Here is an 18,977-nt window from a genome sequence, read left to right on the forward strand (position 1 = left end):
CCCGGGCGGTACAGATCCGTCTGCACGGCCTTGGCAGTTCCCCGCAAAATGAACGTTGGCAATCTTTTCCAGGATGTGAATGTTTCTGAACTTATGAAGAAGCTAGATATTCTTGGCGATAATGGGGTAACTATGCCGGGCGGCTTCTGCTCTCGCGCTCTCGTCCCCACCTGGGTGTGCTCTGTGCGTCTTGCCTTTCCTTTCCGTTCGGTTTCTTCCTAAGAGATCTGACATGCACAGTGTAAGGCTTCTGTGTGGCCGTGTGGGGGTGGGCGGGGCACGCTGTCACTGGCTAGCCACGCCGTCACGGGTGGATCGCGCTGTCACCGGCCGGCCACGCCGTCACAGGCAGGTCGCACTGTCACGGGCGGGGCACGCTGTCACGGGCAGACTTCTGAACTTAGCGCTTCCCTCGCACCTGCCCCGATGCGGGCGCACCAAGGAGTTCCCAGAGGGCCGGTGGACCAGTGGGATCCCTCAAGGTTTCTGAGATCAGAACGTGGTATTTCGGCCCCCTTAGAAGATTGGCTGGAAAGGCCCTGTCTCTCAGAGGCCCGGCCCCAGATAGGACACGGCCGCCTCGAAACGCGGGCCCCGGGGTTGCCTCTCAGAGGGGCATGGAAGCCGGTCAGCGCTGTCTGCAGGGGGACGCGGGGTCCAGTGTAAAATGCCCTTCCCCATTTTTGTGTTTTAGAATTTGAGAAACGAAGAACAGGTTGCAATAATCCAAGCTGGAACAGTGCTTGCCCTGTGCGAAAAGGTAGAACACGCCCCCCCTTCCCCCGCACCCTCTGTCCGTGCACCCCGTCTCAGCCCCCCGCCCCCAATCCCCCTGCGCCACGCAAGGAACCGCACGTTGGTGTCTCGCTTGGCTCTGGGCCTGCCTACCCGTGTCCGCATCTGCATGTGCACGCGCATGCCCGCTCCTGTCCCCTCCAAAGCCATACACGCTTGCCCTCAACAGCTTAGCGCACAAGCCAGCGGCGGCTCCCACAGAGGAAGGAAAGCATCTGCGACCCAGGGTGGGGGTGGTGGATTTCCTTCCATTTTTTTTCCCCGCAACCGGGGTTTATGCTTCATTGAGGTCCGGCTTGGCTTCCAGTTTTCAACCCTGCCTTTTACACTTTCACCCCGCGTCATTCCACCGCAGAGTTAAACCAGAAGTCACTTCTTCCTCGGCTCTTACAGAGCGAGGGGGTTTCCATTTATGTTTTCCTATTTATCATGCTGCAGCGGTGAATAGCATTGCACACAATTTCGATCTACCTTTTAAAACCCTCCCACAGGATAGATTCTAGATGTGGATTCACTGGGCCGCGGGTAGGGACGTTTTCCAGAGCTTTAATGTTGTCAAAGTGTCCACGTGAGTGTTACCGCATTGCTGGGTCCACGGCCACCTTGGCCCCACCGCCACCAGAGAGCCCTGCGCGGCTTGATAGGCGTGGCCGTACCTACATGATGTTGCCGTTTCCGATTTCATTTATTTGAGTGCTAGTGAGACTGGGTTTTTATTATGTATCATCTGTTTTCTTCTTCTTTGTGCATCATAATTACATTTCTTTTGGTAACGTCCACTGGGTTTGTCTTTCATTCATTCATCCATTCCTACATTCCCTCCCTACCTATTTGTCATTGAGTATGGTGTTTCATATTGGCTTCTCTGTGTTCTTTACATGTTAATCATTTTGGGGGGTATTTGCTAAAAATACGTTCCTGGTTTGCTCACCTTTTAGGATATTTCGGGTACACACGACTTTTACTTATCCGCATCTAGAGAGATCTTCCTTTCGCAGCTCGGGAGTTACACTTTGAAATACTATTTTATTTTATTTTTTTAAACGTTTATTTATTTTTGAGAAAGAGAGAGAGACACAGAGTGCAAGCAGGGGAGGGGCAGAGAGAGAGGGAGACATGGAATCCGAAGCAGGTTCCAGGCTCTGAGCTGTCAGCACAGAGCCTGATGCAGGGCTTGAACCTACGAACTATGAGATCATGACCTGAGCTCAAGTCTGACGCTCAACCGACTGAGCCCCCCAGGTGCCCCTGAAATACTATTTTAATAACGATGAGGTCTTTGTGATCTTAATCAAGATTCTTTCCAGAATTTTTGGAAGGGCATTTGAGAATATAAATAGTCTGTTTCACTGGGCTCCTGCCCTTCCTCTCCAGTCACGTGAAAGACACCCAGTGTTGGTAACAAACTTGGGCAGAGCCTTGTCTGAGGTCACACAGGCGGGGAGCTCCTTCCCCAGTCACTGCGTCCTCAGGTGGACAGCAGGTGGCGCTGACTCACACCTGGCTGGCCTGTGGGCCCATGGGATGCAGGCCATCACTGTTAGGCACGTGGTACACACTCAGTAAATGTCCCTCTCACCAAACTCAACTGCCCGGCCTCCTATAACATGCCTGGTAAACAATCACGTGCTCCCTGGAGGATGCCGTAATGTCAGGCCCCGCCTCCCTTCCTCATCCCCTGAGAGGCCCCCCCCTCTGCTGACTCCCGGCCCACCACTCAGCCTTCCCCAGATTGGTCTCTGAATCATCCTGAGCCTCAAAACCCAGAACCCGTGAGCCTTGCTGGTTCAGTGTCGGGAACCCAGGACGCGGCATTTTTAAGCAGAACCAAACATTGCTACTAAGCACCAGGGACAAAGCTTGGTTGCTAGAAGGGTTTGGTCAATGACCGTGGACGGTGGACCTATAGCAGGAACCATCCGTGACCTGGCTGGTTTGGGGTGGGGCTGGGAGTGGGCCGGGGTCTCCCGGAGGCCACACACTGTGGAGAGTTCACAGCCTCGCTGAGACCAGCCCCTTCTAAGCCACTTCCTTCCCCCACGGAGGCCCTGCCTCTACACTCCTCCCCACGGCCAGGCAGATAGTGGGCACCCAGGCCTGTAGCCTTCGGCCCCCGCGTCAGATCTGTGGGGTTCCTGTTCCTCTTAGCAACAACTTGAGATCAGTGACTCCCCTCTTCTACAGCTGCTTGGCCTTCGGCAACAGCCCCCCACCCCCCACCTTTACCTGCCAGCTGTGCAGGGGAGAGGCGCCCACCTCCTGATTTGGGACTGTCCTTGGGGGCTGGATTCAGACCAGTGTTTTCCCATTTTCTCAGATTGAGTCTAAGAGAGGCCAGCCCTGCCCCGGGTCTGTGACTAAACATCCTGCAGATTGGGGGGTGCTGGGTGTCCCCCTGGATGGAATAGTAATGCTGAGAGTGGCTCTAAGAGGAAAGAAAGGTGGGTCTGCAGGATGAGCTGAGAGCCCTGAGGGGACCCCCAGGGGGACAGACTGCCCGCTTTGCCCCAGACCAAGGGGCTCCTGGGACACGGGAACTGAAATAGGGACAGTCCTGGACAAGCAGCTCTGAGTTGGTCACCCTGGAGTGCACGAGCTGGCAGCGGGATCAGAGATCCCCACCCAAAGGTGTGTTGTTAGCAATCACCACCCAGGGTCGCCTGGGTGGCTTAGTCGGTTAAGCGTCCGACTTTCGCTTAGGTCATGATCTTGCGGTTCGTGGGTTTGAGCCCCGCGTTGGGCTCTGTGCTGACTGCCAGCTCAGAGCCTGGAGCCTGTTTCAGTCTGTGACTCCCTCTCTCTCTGACCCTCCCCTGCTCACGCTGTCTCTCTCTCCTAGAAATAAATAAAACATTAAAAAAAAAAGAAAAAGAAATCACCACCCAGCGCTGGTATCCAACCCAACTGAGGTCAACTTCAATTTTTCTATTTATTTAAAAAAATTTTTTTAACGTTTACTTATTTTTGAGAGAGAGAGAGAGAGTGCAAGTGGTGGAGGGGCAGAGAGAGAGGGAGACACAGAATCCGAAGCAGCTCCAGGCTCTGAGCTGTCAGCAGAGAGCCTGATACGGGGCTCAAACCCACGAACTGTGAGATCATGACTTGAGCCGAAGTCCGACGCTTAACCAACTGAGCGTCCCCCCCTCCCCAGCATAGAATCTTGAACACAGGTGTCTGAGGATTTACGAGTCGTGAATCCCACCCCTTCCTGATGAATCTCCCTCAAGTTCAAAACCAATTGGGAAACAGTTCAAAACCAATCAGAAAGGTGGAAGAAAATTTCATGCTCTTGCTGGTGACAACAGATCAGAGGATTCAGCCTAAGCCAGTGGTCACAGTCAAGGATCCTCTCTGGAGGGAGTGTCGGTTTGTAGAAGCTCTGGGGCTCAGAAGCCTGCACCTGTGGGCAAAGACCTGGCTTCCTACAGAATGTCCTCTTCCCCTGTGGGTGACTCACTTCTCCCCTGGGGACTTGGGGGAGGGCGGGTGTCTCTGTCCCCATAGCCCCCCCTCCTGGCGGGTGGTGCAACGTTATTTACGTTTAAGATCTTGCTCTGGGAGAGGAAGAGGGGCCCAAGGGCTCTCTGGCAGCGCTCTTTGATATGAAATTCGTGACCTCACGTGCCCAAGGTGCTCAGGACCAGCATTTTCTGCCTTCATGTTACTCTTTCAATGGCTGCAAAGCACTTGTCAAGTTTTGTTTCCTTTCTATGCATAATATGCATGTCAGATCTTTTCATCCAAGAAAGGACTGGATACCATATTCTGTAAAGCCTGTTCTAAGAGCAGCTTGCTGTCATGATTCAGAACTGGAGTTCTGATTTATTTTTTCCATTGAAATTGTACTCATCTTATGACTGCTTGCGTTAGGATATTAAAAAGGAAATGTTTCTCATTTTCTGCCAAAGTTATGCTGGTCTGTTTCTAAGAGATGGCCCATCCTCTTAATGCCATCTGACGAAATGTTCCATTGGGGGTGCCTGCTTCTGCTGCCAGCTCTGGGGGTCCGAGATGCTGGGGGGCCCTGTGTGATCACAGCTTCATCTAGTCTTGTCCCCTCCACGGGCCAGCATGCCCCCTCCCTGACCTCTGCAGTCTCATGTCTGCCATCATTCAGCACATGTTCCTTGGGCACATGCTTTGTACTGGGGCCCGTGCTGGGTAAAGAAGGGTGACAGAACAAGTCTGATATGGTCCCCACTTTTGGGCTTTTGGGGGAGGGAAACAGACAAAAGCAATCGTCAGGAGAGTGCTGTGAGGGCCATTCACAGGATGACATAGGGATCCCGGAGGGCACCTGACCCCACGGACTCAGGAAGCAGGGCAGGCTTCCTGGAGGAGGCCACAGCTAACTTGGCCCGAGGCTGAGTAGGTGATAGCTTGGTGAAGGCCTGGGGCCAAGGCTGGAGTGGGGGAGGTGGTGAGGCAGGGAGAGCGGCGGGTGCAGAGGCCCTGTGGTGAAAGAAGATGTGGCTTGGCAGCCGGCCAGCCGTGCTCAGGAGCTGTCCCTGAGGGCTTTAAGTGGACGCAGGTCTTTGAGAAAGGGCTCTGCGTCCAGACAGGCGGCTGAAGGGTGAGGCAGTGGCGTGCAGCAGGTGGATGTTTGAAACAAGAGGAGTTGGAGGGAAGGAAAGGGAAGGAGAGGGGAGGGGAGGGGAGGGAAGGGAAGGGAAGGGATCAAGGCTGCTCCCTGCTTCCCAGTTTGGGTGAAACAGGGCTCTTCCCCAACAGAGGGACTGGGGAGGCCAGGGAGGCATCAGAGGGAGATGTCGTGGGGCCGTCTGGGCTGGAGGGACAGTTACTGAGAGCAGAGGGAGCCCAGGGGCAGGTAGAATCCCAGGGGGGTGGGCAGGGAGTGAGGGGGGAAAGCCAAGGGCAAGGCTCCACGGGGATGAGAAACCTCAGCCACCAGAGGAGGAGGAAAAAGCCAGGAGGGTCACATGGCAGCGGAGAGAGGCCAGGAGGCCAGGAAGGGGCGTCAGAGGCTGGAGCCGAGGGGGCTGTCTAGCTCACCGAACGGGCACGTTCATACATGCTGTCAAACACGGACATCACCGTACCCGCAGACACCTCCGCCCACCCCCATGGGCCCACCCCCCAGCCCATCTCTGAGGCGGGCTCTTCATGAAGCCGCACCTACGCACCTGCATCCTGAGTCACGGCTGCCCACCTCTGGCTCGCCACCAGCCCAGACCCAGGAAGAGGCAGACAGTCCCCGGTACCTGCCCTTGGCCGGCGCTCGCCCGCCCATGTCCGCACACCCGTGGCCCCACAGTGCACCCGTCTGCTCAGGGCCACCGCTGCAGATGTGGGGGCTGGGCTAGAAATCCCCATGGCCCACTCGTGTGACCTTGGACGGGCGACCTAGCTAGGCATCCACGTGCTGCCCGTGCTGGGCTTGAAGGGTCGGACGAGGTCCTCAGCATGAAGCCACCATGGCAGCTTAGACCTCAGGGGCACTCAGCGAGCCCGCTGAGCACTGAGTTGGGCTCCTGCTAAATGCACACTGACTCCCTTCTGGACACACACACACACACACACACACACACACACGTCCAAGTACACACATAACACACGTGGATGTCCATGACCCAATTGATCCCTGAGCAAACACCTGTCAAAGCTGAACATCTGTACAGACTGAGAAATGCTGTTTTGAGCTCCCCCCCACCCCCCGCCCCGGGATGTGATGAGGAGGCCAGGAGCCTGGTCGGGGAGGCCCCCTGCACCTGCGGCTTGGCCGGAAGGCCCCCGGCCAGCACTGCTTCTCATTTGCTGGTGCTCTGTCCCTGCTCTTTTCTAGTGGCTGAAGCAAATAGAGGGCACTGAGGCGGCCCTGACCCAGAAGATGCTGGATCTGGAGAAGGAAAAGGTAAAAGACTCAGCCCTCTGGGAGGCAGGAGGGTGGAAAGGGTTCAGACGACTCCCCTCCCTCCCAGGAAGGCCTCTCGGGTATTTTCATGTGCATTTATTTGCACGCGGTTCTAAAGTTTGCTTTTGCCCCCGTGGCTGTTCTGGGTAATTGTCACCCGTTTGCTTACTCGTTCACTAGCTCGGTCATTCAATCAATACGTATTTTTGGAGCGTCTTTATCCCAGACACCTTGCCGGGATTGGAGGTCTGGTAATGAATATGCGAGATCCCTGCCTCAGCCTGGGGGACGTGTGCTCCTGAGCCGACAGCCACAGTGCGGCCTGAGGACGTCAGCAGCGGCATGTGGCATGTGGTGATGCCCAGGCACTTGGCCCAGCAGCTCTGGAGACACGCAGCTGGGCCCCCCATCTTTGCTGGCCCCCTTAATGGCCGTGAGAGGTTGGGAAAGATGCGCCAGCCCCTCGCGTCCTTATTGCTAAGTGGGGGTTCCAAGTTCCCCGGCCCGGGGGTGTCAGAGAGAAGGCTTCCCAGAGGAAATGGTTCTTGAGAGTCTTCAAGGACCAGTTCAAGTTTTGCAAGTAGAAAGGAGATGAGGCGAAAGCGGGAGGTAGAAGGAAGAGCTTATAGCCTGGAGACACAGGTGGTATAAGTGAGTCCTGGCTCGGAACCTGGTCCTTCCTCTGCGACCAGGGCGCTGTGGCCTCCAGGGCAGGGCGCTGGTCCTCTCTGGTCCTGTTTCCTCATCTTAAGGTCCAGGAACTGCAGTAGATGAGTCCGCTCCTTGAAAACCTCAAGCCGGTACTAGGGATTTGCCTTCTGGGGACACGGTGTGTTCAGGGACTAAAAGCCTGGGCCAGGTGGGGGAGGGGCGCATAGCAATGAGACGAGTCCGGAGGTGGGGAGGCAATTAATGCTGTTCGTGTGGGAGGAAGAGCCTCGCCTGAGAACTGTTGAGACGGTCTTCAGGGGCCACCAGGCCATGACAAGAGGAACCAAGAAGGATTCCTGCTTGGCCACCGGGTGGGAGGGGCGTCGTTTCATTGCAGTCAAGCACCCACAGGGAAGGGAAGCTGGGAGGGGGTGGGGCTGGCTTGATCACGGTTCCTGGGGCAAGTCTATCACCTCCCTTCTCTCCTGAGCACCGGGTGGGTGCCCAGCTCGGTGGGGCTGTCACTCTCTAGCAGAGGTGATTAGGTGGGCTCTGAAGGTCTCCGCTATGATGGATTCTCTCGCTGATCTTGATCTGGGGTGGGGGGCTCCTCTTTTCCAGGACCTATTCAGCAGGCAGAAGGGCTACCTCGAGGAGGAGCTGGACTACAGGAAGGAAGCCCTCGACCAGGCTTACCTGGTATGACCAGATGTGGGTTGGACGCTTTGGCTTGTTAAACTCAACCTTAGAGGCTGTTTTTTCCTTCGGGGCTGACACCACGTTTGGGGGCCCTCAAGTGCCATGTAGCCACCTTCCAAGTGCCCTGTCTGTGTCTTGACTGGAGCGACTGTGCAGAGAAATTGTTGCTCTTCTCCAAATCAATCATGATTTTCAAAAAGAGTTGGCCTGATGTTACCTTTAGACATGCTTATCCAATTCTAGTAATGGTCTGAGATGCGTGAGAAGAAATGTCTTTCCTCTGTGTTTATTAATACTTATATATTAATATATAATGCATTAATATATTAATACCTAAAGGATTACTTATTTTTGGATAACCCTCCTACCAAGCAAGTTTTCCTGTAAACAGGAACAAGGGTGAGTCACAAAGGAACACGGAGGCAAAGCACTGAGCAGAGGCTGGTGGGCATCAGAATACAAATGGCCTGTTGTGAGGTCCTACACAAGACTGCATGTGTGTCACAAAATCTGTTCCGGGCTTCCTGGTCATTAGCTTAAAATGGGATCACGTCCAGGTTCATATGCCGTATGGCTCTGAGGACACTCCTGGCACCGAGTGAGACGGTGAGATAGTACCAGCACTGCCAGGATGTCCCCACGGCATAGAGAGTGGAGAGTTCGGGGTCGCTTCTTGCAGAAGGAGGCAGTGTCGTACACAAAGCCGCGAGTCAGTCTTCGCCTGGATCATTCGCAGCTAACGTTATGTTACGCAATGGGTCGGTGCCTATGAAATGCAGAGTCAACAACCGAAAAATGACTTGCAAACCCTTGTTTCCATGAGCGTGTCCAGGAAGATGGGGAGCAGGTAGCCTGGCCAGACGGGAGGAGCCGGGTGTGAGGGCTGGCCTGTCTCCTTGAGACCCTTGGCCCCCTTGGGAATGCGGGGGGCGGGGAGCCCCGAGGGAGCAGGTCCCGTGGATGGAGCCTCACTGGGTCTGACGTTCGCCCTCTAGGCACACGATATTCTAACAGCGTGGAGGGCAATGTTGAGTGTGACCATCACAGAGGGTTGCTTCTTCCCTTTCCTCGCCGGTTTTCCCTCGACTCTGCCCACCCCTGGTCCTTCAGGGAGCACCTTTCCCTGCTTCACACACCGTCTGTCACCCGGCACTGCCTCCCCAAGCATTTCCCCGGGGAAGCTCTGCCGAACGTGACTTTCGGGGAATCATAGGCGCGCGAGGCAGTAGAATAAGTCTGGAAAACCCAGAAGGGCTTCCTGAATCCTTGAATACGTTGAAGGATAGGCTGGGGCTCGGAGAGGATCATACGCAACCAAATGGTCAACTTGTGGGGTCGTGGGCCGTCTTTTCAAGGGGCATCTTGCAGGACTGGCGATTTTCAACCCATTTTGGAAAAACGTGGTGTCCACACTGGGCTGTCCAGGCACCGTCTGCAGGGGGGCCCTGGGGGAACCCTCAGAGTCCTGCTTCTGCAGGGAGGCCCTGGGCGGGCTGACCTTGCCACCCCGTAGAAAACATGTGCCATTCCAGACTGTTCCGAAGCCTCAGGTGGGACTTCAGGCACTTGACAAGGTTGCGTCCTGATGCCGCGCTGGACTGACGCCAACAGTCAGGGAAACGCCACGTGCTCCAAGGGGGTGACGGTGCTGTGTGCCCGGGCAAGAGCGAGGACCGCAGGCAGGTGCCACCTCTCGGGCCTGCAGGCCTTTGTCATTGCTCTGAGACAGGACAGGTCCACAGGAAAGCTTCCGGAATCAGGCGGCAAGGGGTCCCGGCTGGAAGCTGGTGACAGCTGTCAAATGGGGAGGGGTAAATCAGCAGGGCCCAGGCAAATTCTCACTCCATGTGGGGGGAGGGGGCGCATGGGGGCCCCTGGGCTGGGCCGGCACACTGACTTCCACCTTCCAGGGCTAGGAGAGGGGGGAAGTGATTACGCCTGTTGGTTAAGGCTGGGCCAGGCCTGATGGGTCTGGAATCCCCCCTGGGAGTCTGCACAGCCATGCAGACTAGAGGGGCTGGGAGAGCAGGGCCCCATGCGGTAGAGGCTGCCCGTGTGAACCCCCTGCCTCAAGCAGCCTCTCGAGAGGCATTTTCCACCCAAACTGAAGATTGGTCAGTCCCTATGGTCTTGGGAAGACAAGGAATGGTTCCTCGGCTCCTAAGATCCCTTAGCTGGAATCCCGGAGCCCAGGCGGGTGGGGAAGTCACTGGGGCGGGATGGGGCCCTGAGGATGGAGACCAAACAGCCTAGCCCACGATGGCATCTGCATCCCACCAGGACGCTGTGGGTGGGGATGGAGGGAGGCAGAGAAGGAGATAATTCTCTCTTTTGTCCCTAGATATTCCCATGAGGTAACTATATTTAAGTGTCTTGTTGTGAAATTGGAAAGAAATAACTTCCTCTAACTATTAAAACTCTTGCCTTTCACGAGGCGCCTTTGACCGGCCACTAATCTCTCATTCGCTTTGCTAACAAATGGGATCTTTCTTTTTTTCTTTTCCTTTTTTTTTTTTTTTAGCGGGGAGGGCACGGTTAGAACATTGTTACTATTTGCTGTGGGTTTACATTGCATTCCTAACTAGCTGGCTGCAAACCTTGCAAGCGCAATTTGACACATATTTTCCTCCCTCCCCGCTGACACCCGTGATCAAAGGGGAGGTTTGTTCCTGAGGTGGGGGGAAAATGTTGGGAGCCAGGGATAAGACGAAAAACTGAGTCACACGTTTTACGGGGCGGTTACGATCGCTTCTTCTCATTGCCTTGGTTTCCTGCACAGAGTAGGGTATCCTGATGGACTAGAGGGAGACGCGTTCTCAAAAAGCTGCACACGCGGCCGAAAGGGGCTCCCTCGCTCCCCGCCCCCGGCCCTGCACCTGCTGGCTGCTCGGCTAGGTGCCCCCCACCCCCACCCCCGCACGCCTCCCCTCCCCCGCCTGAGCTCTGCCTCCCCCGCCGCAGTGCCCCGGCCGGTACTGTCCACCCGTGCGTGACCTTGCGCTGTCTGTGTGATTTGGGCCACTCAGAAAATCCAGGAGCTGGAGGCCACGCTGTACGACGCGCTGCAGCAGGAGCCGGGGCGCAGGGCCCGCGAGGCGCTGAGCGAGGGCCAGCGAGACGACCTGCAGGCGGCCGTGGAGAAGGTGCGCCGGCAGATCCTGAGGCAGAGCCGCGAGTTCGACAGCCAGGTCCTGCGGGAGCGCATGGAGCTGCTGCAGCAAGCCCAGCAGGTGAGGCGCAGGTGGCCGCCCCCGCTGCCCCTCGTCCCCTTCCCAGGTGGCCGCCCCCTGTGCCCCTCGCCCCCTTCCCAGCCTCCGACCCCCCAGGCGGGGTTGATGGACCGCCGCAGCGAGGCGGGTCTCCCCGGCGTCCCCACCGCGCGCGGCAGGGGTGTCGCCGGCCAAGGGGGGCGCTGCGCGCAAGCCGCTTTCGCGAGGTGCACGGATCTCAACGATAGCGCCCGCCCCCTTTGCGGAGCCGTGATGCCAACCAGAGCCCGGGGTCCCCTGGGTCCTCTCCCTCCTGCGTCTGTGTCCTGTTTGAAAGCCAGATTCCTAAATCCGAAGGAGGCGTTGCCCAACGGTTTGCCTTTTTGGCTGTGTTTTGTGATGACGGCCCATCTGAGCCCTGAGGACCGGTTGGCCGTAGTAGTCGTTGACTCCGAAAACCTAACTGTGTCCCAAGGTTTGGAGTCCTGTGGGAGTGACGTGGGCTTGGCTGCAAGGGCTCCAGGGTGGTCTGGGGACGAAGCGGGGGCAGCAGCACCCTCACGCCTCTGGGGGCTCACTGTTGGGAACCCTGATGGCCGCCCCCTCCTTCCCCGCAGGGCGGGGACAATGATGTCCATTCTCAAATCGCAAGAGCTCATGAAGGTTAAGTGGAGTGCCTGAAGGTCACGCAGCTAGGGGCGGGGGGGGGGGGGCCCACCAGTGAGGAAGGGCCTGGGTGAGGGGGGGGGGGGGAGGCGATGTCACAGAAGGCAGAGCAAGGAGACGCATCAGGAAGGGGCAGGGGAGAATCGTGTCTGAAGACAGGACAGGCCCCAGGGGATTCGAGGAAGGCGCAGGGGGCACAGTCGGCTGCATGTGGTGCAGGAGAGAGAGGAGGTGGTGAAGGAAGGGTCAGGCTGGGAGGGCCCTTCGTTCAAGACTTGGTTTGGCTGAAAGGACACGCAGCCCCCGAGAGCTGGCCTCTGCCCATCTGCCCGGAAGCAGCGTGCCTCCACAGTGCACACGCGTGCACACACGGCCTGTGTGCAGGGAGGGGGAGGCTTCACGACCAGGGAGAGCCCTGATCCAACCAGAACAGCAAGGGACAAAAGGGATGAGAGGTTGGAGACGGAGGGAGGAGAAGGGAAAGGCGTCGGTCCACCGATTGAGAAGGTCTGATATACAGAAGAGATGAGTGAGGCCCGGATGAGCAGGGGCGAGGCAGAGGTTCATGCTTCTGAGCAGGGGCTGGGGGGGAGGGGAGAGGAAGGGTAAGGAGGAAACAGTGATGAAGCTTTGTGCCCTCACGCAGGCTCAGTGGCTGACGTGCCCACCCCTCCACCTCACATTCCGAAGGGAGAAGAGAGTCAGGCCACCATTGCTCACATGAGGACAGGCAGCGGGAGGGGTGGAGGGGGAAGGGAGGACCTCGCATCCCCGTGGCCCCAGACCAGTGGGGAAGTTGCTGGTTCAGGACAGGCCGCTGAGGAGGGAGAGCAAGGATTTGCAGGTGACAGTGGCCAGAGGGGTTGTCAGCCTTGCAGGGAGGGGCATCGCAGGGCAGAGGGGGGAGGGAAGGGGAGGCAAAAGAGGCAGGGGAGGAGAGGCTTGTGGCCAATGACCATCAAGGAGATCTTGGCGTGGGCATTTGGCTTCGAGGACACTCACTGAACCACCTGTGTTACTGTCACATCAATGTGACAAGTGGCCTGGGGCACCCCCAGCCCAGCGGGAGCCCAGACACAGCACAGATCCTCACCACCTCTTGCGGCTGAGGCTATCAAGCCAGAACGCACCTGCTGAGGACACGCAGGGGAGGGTCTCCTTCCACGAGGCTGGCAAGGCTCCCGGTGCAGGGCCCCACTGAGCAGGTGTTGAAGACAAATAGGATGATGCCAGGTGGCCATCAAGGGAAACAGCCTTTCAGACGGCGGCGTGGCATGGCGTGGTCAGCTTGGGGTGACAGAGTGGTTCAAAACACAAACACGGGGACCAGACCATGTGTCTTTGAACCCTATCTCCTACTTATTGCTGTGTGGCCTTGGCCAAGTGACTTGACCTATCTGAGCCTCAGTTTCCTCGTGAGGATGGTAATAAGGCCTACTCACTGGGATGTTGTAAGGTTTAAATGGACTTTCACATGTGATGTGCTCCCGGTGAGTGTAGGCGGCTATTTTTATTGCCGAGTGTGGACCGTGAGTAAGTGTAGCGGGAGCAGGACCAGGTGGGAGCCGGAGGCCAGCTTGTATCTGACGTCCAGCCCTGGGCCTCATTTGGGGGGCTCACTACTGAGCGCGTGGTGGATGGAAGCATTGTTCAGAGAACCCAGCTCAAAACAGAACAGCATTCGTGTATTTGGACCAAAAAGTCATTACCCAATGTGAGGGTCCGAATCTCATGAAGGTGCTTCTAACGGTCTAAGTCTGGGATGTACGATGGGCCAGTGAGCACATCCTGAAGACACAGGGCAAAGTGGCGTTTGGCCGTGACTCCTGGGAACGCGCCGTGTCCCGCATGCTAAGAAAGGAAGGGAGCTGGGTGTTTAAAAAAAAAGGAAGAAATCCACGCTGCCTGCATAGGGAGATTGAAGACTAAGACCCCCTAAAGAGAGAAAAATATCATTGAAAATTAGGAGGGCTTTGGAGCGTTGGCTAAGATCACATGGGGCAAATCACTTCCTTTGATGTTTCTCATGTACCTAAGCATGGAGAAAGTTAATGGCTTGACCCAACACTGCAAATTGTTGCTCCTTTATCTCTGGGTCATTTTTGAGTGAGTTGAAAATTCTGCTAACGGCAAATAGTAGGCACCCTTCCTCCCACTGAGCATGAGAGTGGTCCTCACTTCTATGAAAACACACGGATCTGCGTGTGGCAGCCAATGTTGGCAAAGGCGCCGGATGACATGCCCCTCTGAGGCTTTGAGGACACAAGACACACAGATTGATTAGCTAGTGCCTGGAGCTTGGTGGGTGTGCGGTAAAAGGAAGACTCCCTTTCTATAGGGAGTGTCTCTGTCCGCCCCTGCTACTCAAAGTGTGGTCCGCGACCAGCGCGGCGACATCCCCTGGGAGCTGTGAGAAATGCAGACTCCGGGGCTGCCCCAGACCTACTGAATCGGATTCTGCCTTTAACAAGATTCCCAGGTGGTTTCCGTGCAGCTTAGAGTTGCTCAGTTTTGGTTAGTCGTAAACAGAGGGCCATGGCTGGGAGCAGAGGGGAGAAGGTCCTGTCTCCATCTGCCCGGACACTGTAACCAGACACCACAGAAGGGGCTGGATGACTTGGCTGGAGGTGAGGGCTCTTCAGGGCTTACCAGCCAGGGGTGCCCGAGGTGGTTAGAAGTTCACCAATCCTACCAGATCAGGGACCCACGCCTCCTTCTCATGTTCTCATGCCTTCCTGCCCTCCTTGCCTCAGCCCGTTGCCCTGACTCAGCCCCCTCCTCCGTCACAAGGTGACATAGACTTCAGAGGGCAGGGCCTGCACCCTCCCTGCTCTGGGCTCAGCCCCGGAGTCAATGGCAAGTCCTAACACTCGAGCTTCAGCTTCTTCATCTGTCCTCTGGGCGGGCAGCTTGGAGCGGTGCTGCCTCCAGGCTTTGCCTTGAGGGTCCCGTGTCACCCTGAAGGTAGACATGCTCGGCCAGACTCCCCCTGTGTCGCTCAGTGATGCTCCCCCTCTCTGCATTTCGGTGCCGTCGTAAAAGACGCTCAGACTTCAGAGAACGCCTCTTCTCTGCAACAGAATTTCCTGGAGTTGGGTCATCAGGGTTTGATGCCTGAGCAAGGGGAGGGGTTCCTTATAGCAAGCCCAGAGGCAACAGGGCATCGGGAAAAGCGAGGTTTTGTGGCTTCCTGCTTCCCTTCAACAGTTATTTACTGGTTGAGTACCTATCAGCTGCCAGGCACAGGTCTGGCTACTGCGGCTGGGCAGTGAGCAAAGTCCCTGCTTTCATGGAGAACATGTTACTATAACCCAGGGAGGGACACTCACAACACATCAATACCAATGATATCAGAAAGGGTTAAGATGACATAAAAGGCTCTGTGCAGAGAGCAGCACGTACAAAGGTCCTGGGGTGGTAACAGGGCCCCTGCTTGAGGTCTATAAGCCGTAGCTTTCAAAACTAGCACCTGCTGTGTGTAGGACTTTAAAAAATCCGACACAGTACTTGTAATGAACGTCATCCAAACACCAGTTTGTAGAGAATGCTCCGATTTGTAACTCTTCAACCCAGTTTAGTAAGTAGATGGGGAAACAGAGGCCCAGCGACCACGGCAGTTGGATGGAGGCCAGCCCCCAGGAACGGTGGCCCTTCCACTCGTGGCCAGCTCTGAGTTCATGTCCAATGTTCTGCTCTCCACACTGGACTAACTCCCTGAGTTTCCTGCTTGCTTTTTTGCAATTGTCTGTTCTAATTTGATAGGGTCTTTGGGAATTTGACATTAAAAAAATAATACTGAAAACTCCACATGTTTTTTCCCCAAAGAGAAAGAGCATTAAGGCCCGAGCATTTCAAACATGCATCACACTGATTTTTTTTTTCAAACCTAAAATGCAGCATGTTGGTTATAGGTGCAAAGGTATGGGGCTAGGAGGACAGGATCTCGGGTCAGACAGGTTTGGATTCAAACCCAGCCCCCACTGACAGTGTAACCCGAGCCTCGGTGTCTTCACCTGTAGAATGGGGACAGTGAGAGCTGCGTGTCGAGCCGGGGTCAGCGGAGAATGTATATGCAGCGCTGGGAAGAGTATCTGCTGCAAACTAAATGCTGAACACGTATGAGTTACTAGATGCCCCCCTCGACCTTCCCCACCCGGACGACCTTCGCTATGGACTCTGTGACTTCAGAGCAACAATAACCCCTGACAGTCACTCATTCGACACATGCTAACCGGGCACGTGTTGGATGCTGGGCACTGTTCGAGAACATGGAGAAGGGAGAAGAAGAAGCCTGGCAATGATAGGAGGGAGGCTTGGGGGGGGGGGTGGCGAAGACCCGAGGAGCAGGGAGGTGATGTCCCCTATTTGTCATCCCTGAGTTGTCCCTTCATCCTTGGAATAGAACCCAAGGCCGCGTGTGGCCTGGTCCTCATGACGGCGTCCCCTCCCCACCGTGACCCCGCCCGCACCTTCTGTGTCCTGCCGGGGACAGGTTCCTTCTGTCATACGGCTTCTGTTCAGACGTATCCCCAAGAGCCGCCTGCCCCACAGCCTTGTGTAACTAGCTGCCCTCCTCCCCCCCAAATTTATTTCCTTCCTGTCACTTCTTGCTACCTGACTGTCTCCCCATTGGCAGATCAGCTCTGCGAGGGTGGGCCTCTCCCTCAAAGCCCAGAAGTTGCTCCTGGGGCATTTTCTCAAGTCCTTTGAAAGCTACAAAGCACCGCCCTCTCCACGTGACATGGTAGTGTACAAGCACCCCCCCCAGGGTCCCCACCTCACCCTCGGGACATGGGGCCACTGTGCAGATGTTACAGAAGAGGGGTTCAGATTCAAGAGACTACGTGATTCCCCAACACCCACCGGCTGGAAAGCTTGGGGCGCAGGACCCAGGCCAGAGCCCGACTGAGTTCTGTGCTGATTCTTGGGGGCTCTCTGCCTCCTCACCTTGCGAGGGGATCCTCGGGGGACAGTCATGGCCACACTGAGGCGCACACAGCTTCCCTCGGGTGGAGAATTACAATGTACGGGTTTCCGAATCCTTCACAGGGTACGTACTCTGTACCAAGTCTGCTCCAAGCCCTTGGCTCAGATTCGCTTGTTAGGTCCTCAGATTCGGCAACACCCTTACACGCCCCCCCAATCTACAGGTCAGGAAACCAAGGCCCAGAGAGGCTGAGTCACTTGCCCCAGGCCTCATCTCTGAGGATAAACCACCTAGTGTCTTCCAAGCCAGTCCATTCTCTGTTCCCTGTGTCGTCTTTCCCAAATCAAATCCTCATAATTTCCCTGCTTGAAACCCATCATAAGCACCTCATGACACCCCCAAATCTGTGGGCTCCTCAGGGGGACAGTCCAGACCCTCCAAGCTCGGCCTCTGTCCCCCTCCCCGTCCCTCCCTGCACACTCCGTCCCTCTGCTTGGGAGTCTGGCGAACCCAGGGTCCTGGGCTGGACTCCGCCTCTCCGGGCCCCTCCAGTCCCACGGCTTAGTGCTCTCCGTGCTCCTCAGGGCTCCTCTGAGCTCCAGTGCACCCGCCAGAGGCACCCACATAGGATAGCGCCCCGCCCCCTTCCCTTCCCCTGCCTGCTTTTCTCCGTGATGTTTGTATTCATGCAGTGCCCCATCTAGGTCCACGTACTAATGCTTCTGTCTGAACCCTGATTGGACCACAAACTCCTTAGGGCCCCGGACACAGTGTCCATGGAGGTGGTTCTCAAGGGGGTCCCCAGACAGGTAGCATCTACATCGCTCAGGAACATGCTGGAAGGGCAGCTTCTCAGGCTCAACCCCCAGAAACTGGGTTTGAAACCGCTCTCCGGGCCTGGCTAGGGGTCCGTGGAGGCCACGTGCTTCTTTAGGACGCCCTTTTGAGCGTTCTCTCCACCCACGTTCAGGCCTGGCAAGGCTGCAGGCGGCTGGGCAGCAGTCTGGGGGTGCCAGCACTCGAGGGGGTGACTGTGGGGCATGTGACGATCTGGAAAAGGTCGCACTTGCGGGCCCCTGGGCGGGATGCTGTGCGGAACTGGAAGGAATGGATTTGTAAACCACGGGGGTGGGCGTGGGGGGGTGGAGAGGGGCGGTAAATGCCCCAAGGACACGCGGCAGACACAGCCCGAGGCAGAGTGACCAGCTGGTCCAGTTTCCCGGGACCCCAGACTTTCAGCGGCAAAACCAATATGTCCTGGGCAAGCCGGGCTGGTTGGTCATACTTGAACTTGGTGCTAAGCGAGCTTCTAAGAGGCTGGGGTGCATGTGTTAGCGGGGCTGCTGCTCCTTCTGCCCCCCAGGTGCCCGGCTCTGGCTACGGAATCTTGCATACGTACATCATTCGATGCTGCTTCAAATCCACACTCTTTATGAGCCGCCACAGGGCGCCTCAAGTCGCGGTCCAGGCGTTGATGTTTCCATTTTAAAGAGATCCTATCTTAAGAGTGCGCGCTGTGTAATCCCAATTCCGAGCGTCTTCAGAACAAGCAAAATCAGTCCTCAGTGATGGAGGTCGGAGGCCCGAGGGGGCCTCCTGGTGCCAGGGAGCCCCTCTATCTTGATGCGGGTGCTGGGGATTACAGGTCTGCACCCGTAGATGAGCCAGTCAAGCCGCCCGCTTGTATCTGCACACCTCTCCGCTTGTCCACCACGCTGTCATAAAGAGTAAAGAGTAAATCTTGACCCTGGAAAGTGTACTTTTTCTGATGCATGAGGTAATGTGTTTCAGAGAATCCGAGAATTGGAGGGTAAGCTGGAGGTCCAGAAGAGACACCTGAAGGAGCTTGAGGAAAAGGTAAGTGGGGGGCTCAGACCCTCTCCCTCCCCCCACCCCCAGGCTTCCCTCTGTGACGGATCACCGTCCTTCTGTGCTCTGGTTTTGCAATGCAAGGGAGTAGGCTGTTCCTCCCACCCCCCTTCTCGACCCCGTGCCCCACAGATGGCACATCCACCAAAATAAGTAGCTCCTTCAAATGCTTTTCCAGGGAAGAAAAGTGCAACTTTTCTAAGTTGGGAGCAACTTAGTGTGTGCAGACAGAGTAGGGTGGATGCATCCCCCCAAAAAAACACAAAAACCTGCTGAACCCATCTGATGC

The 18,977-nt window shown here is 56.4% G+C and overlaps 1 protein-coding gene across 1 annotated transcript in view; it reads left to right on the forward strand.

Moving 5' to 3' along the window:
* JAKMIP1 (janus kinase and microtubule interacting protein 1) overlaps positions 1 to 18,977 on the forward strand; it is a 127,560-nt gene that overhangs the window by 104,250 nt on the left and 4,333 nt on the right. The window contains exons 16-21 of the mRNA XM_039232028.1: positions 73 to 126; positions 695 to 760; positions 6,599 to 6,667; positions 7,940 to 8,017; positions 11,044 to 11,247; positions 18,611 to 18,676. Of these exons, the coding sequence (XP_039087959.1) occupies positions 73 to 126; positions 695 to 760; positions 6,599 to 6,667; positions 7,940 to 8,017; positions 11,044 to 11,247; positions 18,611 to 18,676 (537 nt within the window). The remainder of the gene's footprint in view (positions 1 to 72; positions 127 to 694; positions 761 to 6,598; positions 6,668 to 7,939; positions 8,018 to 11,043; positions 11,248 to 18,610; positions 18,677 to 18,977) is intronic.

Source organism: Hyaena hyaena, unplaced genomic scaffold (genome assembly GCF_003009895.1).
Source record: "Hyaena hyaena isolate Hyena2069 unplaced genomic scaffold, ASM300989v1 scaffold_63, whole genome shotgun sequence".
Classification (NCBI taxonomy): Eukaryota; Metazoa; Chordata; class Mammalia; order Carnivora; family Hyaenidae; genus Hyaena; species Hyaena hyaena.